Raw genomic sequence first — 15,036 nt, 5'->3', positions numbered from 1 at the left:
TGTTCCTGGCTAATTGCTTCCTGTTCCCGCTTTTTGCTTAGAATTCGTTTGCCCATTTGTTCTATGAATTTGGAATCATTTTTACTTTCTAGAATTCCCTTACGAATTTCTGTTTCCGTCAAGTCCTCCTCTACGTTTACCTCGATCTCCTCACACAACCACAACAGGTCAGCTCTCGTCAAACACATTAGGACCATGGTCGCTACTTTAAGCTTTGGCTCTGCTGTCACACAATACTTGCTGCGATGCCCACGCAAAACAAAATACAAGTAAAAGATCCCAACGAATCAAATCCAAAAACACAGTGAAATTGAAGCCTCGTAAATCTTACAGCCAAAACCAAACGCTTGCCCACCGAAGCAGCACTACATCACCAGTCCTTCCCCGCCGTATCCAGTCAGTTGCAAGAGGTGGTCAATCTCAAGTCGCCTCCAACTTGATCAGGATGCCGGTCGGTCACCATGTGCCAACGTCCATCAGCTGCCGTTGCTGTCTCCCGAGTCATAGGCCGATCTAGGAGCCGTAGTCGGATCCCTCCGCTGCCAACCAGATATTAGATTCGTCGGACGATCCCACCGCTGCCACCAGATATTAGGTTCGTCGGACGATCCTACCGCTGTCAAGCAGATGTAGGACTCGTCGGACTACCTCGCCGCTGCCACCATTTGAAGGAGTCGAAGGTCGTAGAGATGAATTCGGTGAACAGGATTTATTTACATATTAACATATTTTAAGACAAGACATACATCGGCAGTCTAGCGCGACTCCCATATGGAGCCCGCAAGATTAACATTCAGCAAACAGCATTCGAGCACACAGCTCACTACTACCTTTTGAGCATAACAACGAACACTCAGCTCCCAACGACGAGCACGACATGAGCACGCTCTAGCAGCCGGCAAACGCTGCTTATAAGCTCTCCGCTTGACGTCATCGTTCGGCGTGGACGGAGCACGAGTGGTCGGGAATGTTCGTCCAATCATTGCAAACTTGCCACCGCCCCGCCGTTTGGCCCACACACACTAATGCACACAAGTTCGAGGCCACACACAAAGGCTCCGGAGTCGACGTCAGAGGGCTTTGTAGTACTCTCGGTACAGCATAGCTCGCGGTGTCGTCGACCGAGGGCTTCGTAAAACTGTGCTCCGTCCCGGGTGGCGCGGCGGCGTACCACATTCCAGAGCTGACCGCGCGCCACGTGGCTGCCGGTCATCCGCAGTTCTAGGAAGGCGCCTCGTCTGGGGGGCTTGGAACACGTGCAGCGGGCTGAAAGCTGGCACGTTGCCACCCCGTACGACCATTCCTAACAACACGAAAATAGCGTTAAGCACCGGAACTACGTGGCAACATGGCTCGCCCGCTCTAACTTGAGCAGCACAATTGACAAGGAGCTGGTTAAACCTCTTGTCACTGAGACCGTTTAATGGACAGAGGTGTTGAAGCGCGTAGTCATAGTTAAGCTTCTAGCTGAGCTCAACCTAGCGTGTAGGGGCAATGAGGAGATTTTTGGTTCACCGATAAATGGCAATTATATGGGTGTGCTTGAGGCCATTGCCAAGTTTGATCCCTTTCTAGAGGAGCACACCAGACGCTACGGGAACAAAGGAAAAGGTCATCCATTGTATCTGTCAAAAACCATTTGTGAGGAACTTATCGAGCATATGGCAAAGGCTGTCAAGGAACGTCTCGTTGACGAAGTGAAACGCGCAAAATACTTCTCTTTAATTGTTGATTCGACTCCAGACCTTATACACGTTGATCAGCTGTCAATAGTTTTACAATACTATTTAAATGGGTAAGTGCATGAACGTTTTCTTGGATTTGTTCCCATTGAATCGCATACCGGCTTGTATCTTTTCGATACCATGATGTCCCTCTTGACGACCAATGACATCTCAATTGATGATTGTAGGGGCCAAGCTTATGATAATGCGAGTAATATGTCAAGAAAATGCAAAGGACTGCAAGCTCAAATCCAGCACCTGAACGAATTGGCAGTCTACGTCACGTGTGCTGGGCATTCACTGAACTTAGTTGGCACGTGTAGCGGTGACAGTTGCCTTGAAGCAGTCAAATTTTTCACTGTAATTCAGAGACTGTGCGTGTTATTTGTTGGCTCACGTAAGTGATGGGGGTATCTTTTGGACAGCATGGGTGGAACTGGCCAGCAGCTTGCTTTGAAATGTCTCTCTGAGACCAGGTGGTCAAGACACGCTGAATCATGCAAGGCCATTCTGAAAAATTTCAATGCAGTCTTGTGTTGCCTTGAAGCTATATCAAAGAACGAGGAAGAAAACGGTGGCACTATAAGAACGAAGCGCACTCTCTCTTCAAGAAAATGACAAAACTAGAGACTGCATTCATGGCGATTTTCTGGACTGGAATCTTGGAGCGCTTTGACAAAACGAGCATAGCACTTCAGAAACTAGGCCTAGACATTTCAACTGCTGTAGACCTGCTGAGCTCTCTATAAGGCTTTGTTAATTCTTTGCGACCTCTCTTTGAAACCTTCGAAGAGAGAGAGCACGCACGCTAAGTACCAATCAATGTTATGAGGATGAGGGCAAAGGCATCATTTTTTGTAAGCACCCGGACGGAAAAAGCGATAGTGCGCTACAAAGTAGAAAAAAGTTTATCGTAGAGACATACAACGTTGTACTTGACAGTCTAGGCTCTGCTTTGCGAGTGCGAAAGGCTGCCTACATTGAACTCTGCGAAAGGTTCGGATTCTTAATATTGCTGACAGAAGTTGGGAGCAAGGCCTCTCTGGCACAGAAGGCTGAGAAGTTGGTGAAAACCTACAAAAATGATTTGGAGCCAGTATTTTCCGCTGAAATCATTCAGTTTGCAAACTTTCTGCGCAACTCTGTGTGCCAGGACACGAGTATACCCTGGGAATAAAGTTGCTGCACGAAATAAATCTTATTGATGTGTTTCCGAAGCTTTGTATTGCTTTGCGAATCTACTTAAGCATACCCGTGGCAAACTGTGAGCCCGAACGATCGTTTTCCAAGTTGTCGCTGATAAAAAAATCGCCTTCATTCGAGCCTCCTTGACGACAAAGTGAACCCATTGCTATCATGTCCATTGAAAGTGACCTCCTCCGCGATCTATCCTTCGAACAGACTATTAGATTTCGCCAAAGCGAAGGCTCGAAAGAGGCCATTTTAAAAGAGGACTGTTTGCGCTATACATGAATAGTCCCAATAGGTTCGTTATGTCGACTCCCAGCTTCCACGTTGCCAATGAAACGCTGAGCAGCGTAATTCAAGATATGGAAATCTTCGTTGTTCGTCTCTTGTTTGTTCTTCTCGTGATATTCAGCGTGCTTACAAAGAACTGTATTTTTGTTGTTTTTGATAGCGCCACATTTATTTGGTGTCGCCCTTGCTTGTCTTACTTTTAACGAAAATATTTTCAAATAATGTTTTGTAATTACAGTTGGTAATTTTCATCTGTATTATAGTGCATTTCTATAGTGTTTGCGTTGCCTTAAGTATTGTATATATCTATTGCATACTTACAGAGTAACGTGTATAACGATTACTGCAGTCTGATGCTTGAATTTTAAACAGTATGTTTTGGATACAACCATGCGTATCCTCACGGGATTAAACTTAGTGATGCAAACAAAGCCTAGCTTCAGAAGGATCGATATCTCAGCTGGGTTGTCTTTTCTACGTTCTTGTTAATCTTGAGTGCACTAAATTTTTCCTTAAAGCCTAGCTTTTGCTGAAAACAAAATGCAGATTAATCACAAAGTGAACATATGTGTTGATGTTCACGACAGCACGTGTTTCAAGCAAGTTGTCTTGTTTTCCTTATAATAATAACAGTAGTAATAATTCCGTTGATCGCACTTTGTTCTTTTTAATTTGGTGAAAATGAAACATAGCATATTTCCAGTAGCGTAGCAGTACCGACTAACAGCAATAAACCTTGGTTCACAAAAAAATGATCAACTTTAGAAAACAGAACAAAAAAATTACGATTTTTTCGGTCGGCAAAGCAAACCAATTGTGCTGTGGCCTGGGACAAATATTTCCAGACAGAGAAAGTTTATCTCTCAGCTACACGCCGCGAAAAACACACTTCTTTCCATGACACGTTGCCTCGGGTACTAAGCACTAACCCCCAGAAATTCTGGCGATTTCTAAACCCAACGCCACCGGATGCTATCACTATCGCCGACCATAACGATATAGTAATCCCCGAAGAAGAGTGCGCCGATGCATTTAACCGCGCGTTTTCATCAGTATTCACCACTGAACCTGATGCTCTGTTACCTATACCACCGTCACCTGTGCAATCTGTTATGCCACCCATCGAATTCACTGAACATGGCATAACGGCAATAATTGAAAAGCTAAATCTCTCATCGTCATCGGGGGCGGATGACAACAACTCTAAACTGTTAAAAAATGCTAAGCTCATCTGCGCGTCGTACTTTAATCTTCTCACAGTCTTTATCCTCCTGTAACATCCCCGCCACCTGGAAGAAAGGGCAGGTCGTTCCAATCTACAAATCAGCTTATAAAAACTCGCCAGACCGATTTCCCTAACCAGCGTACCCTGCAAGATAATGGAGCACGTCATTTTCACCCAAATTATGCACTTCCTTCATACTAACAACTTCTTTCACCCATCCCAACATGGTTTTCGTAAAGGTCTCTCGTGTGAAACGCAACTTGCTATGTTTGTCCATGACTTACACCTTAATCTCGATGCTAACACCCAAATCGATGCCATTTTTATGGATTATGCTAAAGCATTTGATAACCTAGCTCACCAACGCTTAATAATCAAGCTCTCCCAGCTGAACCTGCTCCCTGACATCTTAAATTGGGTTATTGAATTTCTCACTAACCGATCACAGTCAGTACATGTCAACAATCGCACCTCCGCACCCCTCCCTGTAACATCTGGCGTCCCACAAGGTAGCGTTCTAGGCCCCCTACTTTTTCTTATTTTTATTAACGACCTTTCCCCTAATGTTTCCTCTCAAATTGGTATGTTCGCTGACGATTGTGTCATCTACCGCACAATTACTAACGACTATGACCACAGTATTTTGCAAAATGACGTTAACAAAGTCCAAGACTGGTGCAACGACTGGTTAATAACCCTTAACGCCAATAAATGTAAAGTAATGTGCTTCACTCGCCGCCATCACCCCTTATACTCACCGTATGATATTACAAATACTACCTTAGAAAAAGTGGACACATTTAAATACCTCGGCGTCACCCTTTCATACGAGTTAGACTGGTCTGCTCATGTAACGCGCATTACTGCCTCCGCTAACCAAACACTGGGATTCCTAAAACGCCATCTGCGTCATGCACCGCAACACGTCAAACTACTAGCATTCAAGACGCTCGTACATCCGAAAATCGAATATGCATCCCCAATCTGGTCACCACATCAAACTTACCTTATCAATGCACTTGAAAGAATCCAGAATCGTGCGGCAAGATTAATTCGTTCTTCGTATTCTTACAACACTAGCGCATCACTACTAAAAGCACAGTCCGCCTTAAACATGCTATCATCCCGGCGTCGCAATGATTCGTTAATCCTCTTTCACAAGTTTTATTACCGTTAGCTCCATCATGCACCATATGTGTTGGCCCCACCCCCTCGCCATTCCCTGCGTACATGGCATTCCTTACAAGTAACCCGTCCACGCAGCCGAACTACAACCTTCTCTGCATCCTTCTTTTGCCGATCATCAACCGACTGGAACGGCCTGCCCCGTCACATATCCGAAATCACCTGTTCAACGACGTTTGCTGATGAGCTTAATACTAATATTCTTCATTGAACTCATGTGGCCACTAATTAAAATGAACGTTTGTAAACCCCACCTCTTGTGTAATACCCCCATTGAGGGGTCTTTAAGGAAATAAAAGTGAAGTGAAGGGTGAGGGGTCAATATAGGGAAAGGGGGTCTGCATGCGCATTAGCCCAGGGCTCCCCTTTGTCTTAATCCGGCCCTGCGTAAAACAAATGCCATGCTTGATTCTATATTCTAGTAACGGCCAAATTTGAAGGCCAGAAGGTCGAGTGCGGGAGGTGTTGATTTAAACTTGTGCGCGTTGAAGATGCGCGAATCTCATCAACTTGCTTAGACCTGGAGAGGATACCGCTTAAGGCAACTCCAATATATTTGCAATCGCTGATTTCTCTTATTGGTGTATCATTAATATTGTAGGCGAAGTGAAAAGAAAATTTTTGTTGATGACACATAGTAGCACAGTTTTCTATGAATTCAATTTCATCTACCATTTTGAATACCATTCATAAATGTATTCAAGACCGTTATTCGAAAGGGTGTGATATTCACCGCACGCCACCTTTCGAAATATGACGCAGTCATTTAAACCAAATGTGAACACTGGGATCTATAACTGAAGTTATGCCGAATAGCATGCGTTAAGAATAGACTGCGTTAAGAATACACTTACCTCAGGCCTAAGGGTACGCTTGAGGTAAGTGCTAACAATGCAGAGCAGAAGCCATTTATGTCTGCAAATAAAAAATAATATGGGGTTTTTCGTTTCAAAACCACTTTCTTCGGAAAGTTCGACCATCTGGGGTTCTTTAACGTTAACATAAATCTAGGTACACGGGTATTATCGCATTTCGCCCCTATCGAAATGCGGCCGCCGTGGCCGGGATTCGATCCCGCGACCTTGTGCTCAGCAGTCCAACACCCTAGCCACTGAGCAACCACGGCGGATTGTCTGCAAATTGAGTTGTGTTAGGTGAATATGATATTATACAGTTAAATATGACATTTGAAAGGCCTGTGCTCAATTTTCCTGTACTTGACGCAACGACCTTTTAGTAACATGCATACCTATCAACTTGCTCAACATTAAGTCATTCCCTGCACTACGTAGTCGCTAAAAGGAGGGCTTGCAACAGAAATCAAGAACTCGGTAACCTACTAGTGCGTCTAGCAGCCTTGCCTAAAATCAGTACTGACATGACGTGATCGTCTACTCGTTTTGTTTTGCGTTAAGTGAACGTCAAACCCTCTGAACCTAAGGAAAATATGCTGGCAAGCGTCACAGTGCCCTAGAAAAGCCGCAGTTTCGGCCGAAAGGCGATCGATTGCGACAGCAGTCGATCGCCTTTCCCATGATCGCATGTTCGCATGAGCACATGAACACGTCTCACTCGATGTCCGCGTAAACTCATTGTCAAAACGCTGCAGTGTGGAAACGCGGCGGCAGCAGCAAGCCAATTGACCTTCGTGCAGCCGCCCGCGTCAGCGCGAACTAGGTCGCCAAACAAAGCGCAGCGCGGACTCTGTACCCGTCGCAGATGGCTTTCAAGATTCAGCGGCCCAGCCGGCCGCGCGCGGCCACCAGGGCCGCCCGGAGTAGAACTGGCGCCCCCTGTCTGCCCTCGCCTCGAGGCCTGTCGCGCGACGGAAGGCGGCGCGGTTCCTCCCCGCTTTCGTCCGTTGCGTGCGTTGCTTTCAAGATTCAGCGGTCCAGCCGGCCGCGCGCGGCCACCAGGGCCTCCCGGAGTAGAACTGGCACCCCCTGTCTGCCCTCGCCTCGAGGCCTGTCGCGCGACGGAAGGCGGCGCGGTTCCTCCCCGCTTTCGTCCGTTGCGTGCGTTGCTTTCAAGATTCAGCGGCCCAGCCGGCCGCGCGCGGCCACCAGGGCTGCCCGGAGTAGAACTGGCACCCCGTGTCTGCCCTCCCCTCGAGGCCTGTCGCGCGACGGAAGGCGGCGCGCTTCCTCCTCGCTTTCGTCCGTTGCGTGCGCGAGATTGAGCCGCGATCGCCAGCTCACCCTCGCACGCTTTCACTGGCACATACAGCACACGGCGCGCGGCGACGATTTTATCGCCCTTGGACTTTATATAGAACCTCACGGCGACACCGACGGCAGAAATGCGCCAGAAGTGTCCATAAAATTGCTATAGCAATAATAATTTGCTCTAATACTTCTCTTTAAGTTTCGGTATCGGTACCCATGAGATGGCCGCGTTATGACGCCATCGTGCATTGGAGAGAGCCGTGTGATTTGTGACATGCGTGATTTTTCTTTTCTGGAGCGCACAGCGCATTTGATCTGTCTCTTGTTATGTTCGACTTTCCAGCGGTGGACAAATGGCACTTCAAGATAAGCCCTGGGTCCCATTACCTTTTAGCCGTTGATATTAGCGATGAATTGGGGAAGCTTCCGAAAGACGGCCTGGTAAGTAGGACCTTACACTGTCTGTCTGTCTATCTGTCTATCTGTCTTGTCTGTCTGTCTGTCTGTCTGTCTGTCTGTCTGTATGTATGTATGTATGTATGTATGTATGTATGTACGTATGTATGTATGTATGTATGTATGTATGTATGTATGTATGCGTGTGTGCGTGCGTGCGTGTGCGTGCGTTTGCGTGAATGCGATCCCGAAGTCGGTAGCATGGTTTGTGATGGTGCCGAAGTATGCATGAATAATGGACAAATTGAATATATAGGCATGAGGTATATAAGCTAAGGAGAATTAAGTATATATATAACGTAGGGCCCACGCGGTAGCTTGAAAATAATTCAAAAGCAGTTGTTACGTGTAAAAACAATCTTTATTCCATATTGCTAATGTGTACAGCAATGAGGCAGGCGGAGATCTGCTGCCCATCCCACAACTTTAAAGCGTCCCTGAATCACCCCTCCGGCTTGGTGAAATAACACAGCCCGCGGGTATTATACGCTACAGCGATCATCTCAGCCAAGTTTTGCTGTTGCACGCGGTGCGTGGAGATGGCAAGCGGATCGCGAAGTAACCCTTTCTCTCAAACTCTCCCTTTTCAACAGGAGGCCCTGTCCTCACCCTCTTCTGGACGCTTTATTTCGTCATTCCCTCAGACCGCTGCTATTGGCTGACAGCTGACATCAAGCTGCAGTTGGCTACATGGCGTACTACTCGTGGCCGCCGCGGGGTGCCGCCACGAATCCACTGGCTAAGCGCACAGCGGGTGACTGAGGGCAACCTCGTTTGACTTATGTTTAGAGCGCGTCGTAGGCACCAAATGCTGAAGTCGTGACGTCTACGTTAACATACAAATTGAAATTTGAACTGCGCGCCACGGTGACATTTAGAAGGCGCGGCGTTGTGGGCAAGCCCCACGGAGCCGTAGCCTTCGCAGTGCAAGGCATTGAAGAAGGAAGGAGAGCACAGCGGAGGCCCTGTTTGATTGCCAATAACTCCGCTTCTGCTGAACGCATTGAAGTACTTTCTGGGACAAAGTATTTCTGAAGTAGACTGCTTTCACTTCAAATGCCTTTCTCCATTTCGATAAAAAGCGATTCAGGGCCCCTTTAATCGTTCACTACAAGCCGCATTTTCTCGCAGTTCAAACTCTTGGGAAAGTATTAGTGTTCCCATCTACCGAACGTTACTAAATATCAATGCGCTTCAGTGATTCTTGCGATTCAGAACTCTTAAAGTACCAAGTACTAATGGCAGTCGGAACGCATAAATGTTCATTCTTCAATACATTGCGTTCAGACGCATCTGTTTGTGTTTCATAGTTGAGATCATTTGTTAAGTGCGAGCAGACATGCCAGGTTCTATGCGTAAAGGTGTTCCTGTTCGGTTTGCTACTGTTTAGTGTAATGGACAGAAGAAAACATTGGCTTGGCTTATCATAGTTGTTCGTCCAGGCAGAGAAGAGTCATTCTTTCAAACACTAGTGTTTAGACGTGTTTATTATTGCACTTTAAACTTGTGCATGTCGCTATGTGCGAGCTCACGTTCAATGGCATTCAGATAAAGTTCTGATCAGCAACGGGCTAGCAAGGCGGCTTGTCTACGTCATGGCAACGGCTGTTTTTTTTTCGTAAGGTTATGCGCTTTTTATTAGACTATACACACATTTTTAAAAATTGACACTGGCAGATAGCATTATTATTCTTCAAGTGGGTTGCACGAAGGGGCTGCTTGCACAGTAAATGGAAATGCATAATGCAAACATTTGTTTTTAACTAATTACTTCAAGGCACATACTGCAATTGCAAATTGCAGATTGTGAGTTTGCCAGGTGTATTAATTTCGAACTAGAGGTGGGCGAATACCAATTTTTTTAAAATACGAATAGAATACGAGATGTCCGCGGGGACAATCCTTTTACGAAATGTAAGTATCGAATATAGGATCGAATATAGAATAGTCGACCGCAGACACATATATTTATATCAGGAGCGTTTATTTTGGTATAATTGGGTCCGCGCTTGTACAGACTAGTGAAGAAAGGCAGTAATCATGGAAAATTTGGATTAGTTTTAATCACCAGATCACTAACAGTCAAAAGAACTCCATGAATAGCCTCTCAACATCTTCGGAGTACGGTTGCAAACAAGTTTTCTAAGAATGAATGGCTGCTGTATGACTAGGTTTCCAAGAACTTTAAATAAATAGTCACTGAAAGAAAGATCGGAAGTTGTGTAAAAAGAAAAGGAAAAGCTGTTGAAAGAATTCTGTGTGATAGACACATGTAAAACGAACCATATATAAAGAAACACACTGGCTGCAGCCTAAGAGATAAAGCTTCTACATGACTAGACTGCGAGAAACTGAATTTTCTAATACAACCAAAAGTCGTAGATTATAATGTAGACTTTGACTGTGAAACCAAGAACGAAGCTCACATTTCCCGTTTTCTTCCTGCATTGCTGGTAATCCTTCCCCATGTCAACATTGCGGCCCCACAGATTTTTTGTAAATCATTACGGAATATTAAACATCGCCTGTGGCAGATAGCATAACTTTTCTTCTTCAGCTAGATTACTCGCAGTAGCGGGAAATAATATAAAAAGAAATCGAAACACATAATTAACCACTTGCCGAACATTCACAAATTAACTTCTAATGAAATGCTTTAGGGCTTATATTGCAAGTTACGAATTGTAGGTTAGCTTGCAAGGTGTATCCACTTGAAATGTTATTACAGGATGACATCAGGCCCACCAAATGCAGAGCTCTCAATGACGAACAAGAATCGACGGCGGCCCGGCGCGCTAGCTCTGAGATCCGCGAGATGCTGAGTGCGCTCAGTGACAGTGTCAAGGAGCTCACGGAGTCGGTAGCCAGCATGCAATCCAATATCGCTCGTCTGGAAACAAATGTAGCCAACCTACACCCTTACATGAACAGTCTCCAAACCAACATGGCGGCTATGGAAGAAAGATACAACCGACGCTGCATTAAGATTGAGGCGTTCCTAGACATTGTGGTGGCCCCTGCACTAGGACCACCAGCGACCATCTTCTCCGAGATGGTGACCAGTGAAACAATGGACCGAGTAATGCCAGGCTGTCCCGCCAGCATGCATAGAACTCTTCATGATGGCACAAACTCCTAGTGACTTCATAGTATGGCAGTGAAACTGTCGAGGACTGGGAGGCAAGGCACAAACGCTACAGCAATACCTCAGGACACACGAAATGAAACCTAGCGTGATCCTGCTACAGGAGACGCTCACCGAGCACATTAAAATCCAGGGCTATCGTACCCTGGGCAAGCATTCGGTAGGGGCGTCGCCATTCTGGTACGGAACAAGCTCACTTTCTTACAGCACGGCATCCACATACTGTCTAATAACATGGAATACCTGCTGGTAAAGAATAGCAGGCAAGGGGAAACGTTGCAAGCCAACGTTCATCCTCAACGCATACAGCAGCCCAAAACAGCGCAGGCAGAGGTTTCAGGCTTGCCTAACCAAGGCCACGCACCTGGCAGGCAGTAACCCCCTGCTCGTGGCGGGAGACTTTAACGCCCCGCATCCGACGTGGGGATAGGTGCAGAGTACACCTAAGGGCAAAGATCTATGGGAAGAAAGTGTCGAGGCAGGCCTCGAGCTCATAACTGACCCGACACAACCAACAAGACGGGAAACTTCCACCAGCAGGGACACCCCGCCCGACCTCGCCTTCGCCAAGAACACTACTCGAGCGTCGTGGTCTAAAACAGGGGTGGATCTGGCTAGCGACCACTACATGACGGATGACGGTAGGCTCGCACAGGACAGAGGAAAAGGAATTCAAGCTAGTGGACTGGACCAAGTTCGGAGAGCTGAGGACAGGTAGGTCCGCAGAAGGCGTGAACGCACCCCTACACGGGTGCATGACGCAACTCCAGACGGATCTCGAGGCAGCAACGCGAACGATCACCCCCAACCCGGAAACTGAGAAGGTGGACAGTAGACTTACCTATATGCTAGAAGCCAAGCAATCGTTACTGCTAGGATCAAAAGGGCAACGCCTGAACCGTCAGCTGCAGAAGAAGATTGCGGAGCTAAACCGCAGCATCGAACAGCACTGCTCCACACTAGCTAGGCAGCAATGGGACGATATTTGCAACATGACTGACGGGCAAGTACACAGAGGCGGCGCTTGGTACCTTCCGAAACACCTCTTGGACGGCGCGAACACCAAGACCTCGTGGAGGGTCGCGATGTGCAAGCTGCCATACGAGGCATGCAAGACCTAAACACCGGACGAGCTCGTAACAAGATTGACGGCCAAGTACCTCCCCATGGCGGATGCGGCAGCTACCGAGGACGTGACCTCCCACTACTCGGATCGACCTAACACGGAGCTTGATGCTGATCACCACAGAAGAGATCATACAAGCGCTAAGAGATCTCAACAGCCGATCCGCACCGGGGCCGGATGACATCACTAACAAGGCCCTCCACAATCTGGACAATCTGGATGAGACGTGGCGTTCAGGCAAGGTTCCCATAGAATGGAAAACGGCCAAAACGGTCTTAATACCAAAACCAATCAAACCTAACTAATGAAACATCAAGGCATCGTCATAGTAAGTTTATCCCATTACCGACTATAAAAAATAATTGTTTCAAGTTTAGTTATTTTCCCCGAACTTGTAGAGACTGGAACTCTCTTCCAGATTCTGCTGTTCGGACGACATCATTAGCTGAATTCCTACGCCACTTAGAAAATTTCATCTATGGCACTAGCATAGGGCGAAGAGATCAGATTGCTGCTCTTTAAGATTACTGTTCTGATTTCTGAGTGATGCATTTTTGTTTTTGTTTATGTGTGCATTTCACGAGATGATCTTTTTTTTTCCTCTTAACTAATGTATAACTATGGTTTTCAATATGTACTGTACTACTTATTTTGCTGTTCAGTTCCGTTTTTTCCACTCCTGTTATAGCCCCTCAATGAGGCTGACAGTATTAATAAATGAAATGAAATGAAATGAACTGAAACCTCTCAGCATCGACAATCTGCGCCCAATCTCCCTTACGCCGTGGGTGGGTAACACCTTGGAGCGTGCGGTGCTTACATATGAAGCCTTACATGGAAGAGAACTAGATATATCCTCACAACATCATTGATTTCGTCAGGGGCTGGCGACGCAAGACGCCATTAAGCGGGTCAAAAGCCAGATACTAGACAGAACAAGAGGCGTCAAGGCCAACCGAGGCCTATACCTAGAAAAGGCCTTTGATAACATTCGGCACTCCTTCATTCTACAACAAATATCAACACTCGGACTTGGTCAACGTCTCCATGACTACATCCGTGACTTCCTGAGGGGAAGGCAGGCCTCGCTACGAGTCGGGTCCCTCCAGTCGGAGCCAGTCGTACTGGGCGGCAGGGATACCCCACAGAGCTCGGTGATATCCCCTACTCTCTTCAACCTGCCCATGATAGGAATGCCCAGGCAATTGAATCGAGTCGAGAACCTCCAACATACCATCTATGCAGATAACGTGATCACGTGGGTGGCAAAGGGGAGCGAAGAACAGATCGAGCACACTTTACAAAATGCGATCCGAACTACTGAGGGGTATCTCAAACCAACAGGCCTACGGCGCTCGCCGAGCAAGTCTGATCTGCTGCTATATAGACCCAAGAGACGATGGCCCAAACCGAAGGGATGGGGCACAAACAAGCGCCGACCTATGCGTCTGCATGTACGCCGCTGAAGGCAGAACGATTCCGGTGGTCGGTAACATCAAGATGTTAGGCATGACAATAGAGGCGAACGACTCGAACACCATCGCAGTCGCTAAGCTCACCCCGAAGGCCGAGAATGCCCCACGCCTACTGAGACGAGTGGCCAACCGGCACCAAAGGCTCAAGGAGGACAACCTGCTTAGACTGGCACAGGCCTGTGTAATCAACCACTTCATGCACATCGTGGCCATGCACAATTGGTCCAAAATGGAGAGAGAAGCTTGAAACGCTCCTACGTAAGTTCGCCAACAGAGCCATGGGTCTACCCATGCACACGAGCACGGATGCATTGGATACATTGGACGCACTTACAAGGATCTCATGCAGCATTATAAGCTAGTCAAGAGAACCATGCCGCTACCACACAACGCACTCAATAAAGCACAAGAAGTCACGTACAGGCGGCTTCAGACGGGCACCTGCCCATGCCCGGCCTTGCTGCACAATATCTTTCCAGACGCACACACTCGCAATGCCTGTCGCTACCGTAAGGATACAGCTAGCCCTGCTCACGTGCTCTGGGGTTGCCCCCTGGCGCCGGGGGCCAGGACCACCGAGGAAGAGTGGGACCGAGCTCTACGCAGCTCAGACCTTGAAGCACAGCTCTGGGCTGTCCATCGGGCCCGCGACGCGGCGGAGGCGCATGACATCTCTGTACCGACGTGGAAGCGGCCCACTGTGCACGAACCGCGCCCACCGACGGACCTCAAGAAAGTTATTCATCCATCCATCCATCAGCTTGTAGATATTATTTCCCGGAGTGTGGGGCGAAATACATTGGCGTTCCAGTTACTTTTGTGCTGCAATGCATAAAAGTTCGTTTTGTTGAAAAAGTTGAAAAACCGAGAATTTTTGCGGCGAGTTTGATGGCGCATATCTCCCAACAGGTCAAATTGAAATGCATATTCTACTAATTGGCAAAACTTTCCAAATAACTTATTGTAACTAATTATCACACATATTGTAATTTACTAATTGTCATATGTGCAAGTGATGGCGATTTCGCAAGGCGATGATCCACTTCAAATCAATTC

At 47.1% G+C, this 15,036-nt stretch overlaps 1 protein-coding gene across 2 annotated transcripts in view; it reads left to right on the top strand.

The window, feature by feature from the left end:
• Positions 1-15,036, top strand: part of LOC135905969 (uncharacterized) — a 168,331-nt gene that overhangs the window by 138,456 nt on the left and 14,839 nt on the right. For both annotated transcript variants that reach the window (XM_065437123.1, XM_065437122.2), the window contains one exon: positions 8,122-8,219. In XM_065437123.1, coding sequence (XP_065293195.1) covers positions 8,122-8,219 — 98 coding nt within the window. The remainder of the gene's footprint in view (positions 1-8,121; positions 8,220-15,036) is intronic.

This window comes from Dermacentor albipictus, chromosome 5 (genome assembly GCF_038994185.2).
Source record: "Dermacentor albipictus isolate Rhodes 1998 colony chromosome 5, USDA_Dalb.pri_finalv2, whole genome shotgun sequence".
NCBI lineage: Eukaryota > Metazoa > Arthropoda > Arachnida > Ixodida > Ixodidae > Dermacentor > Dermacentor albipictus.
Note: the sequence above shows the minus strand (reverse complement) of the source record. Positions and strands in the feature narration are given on the sequence as shown.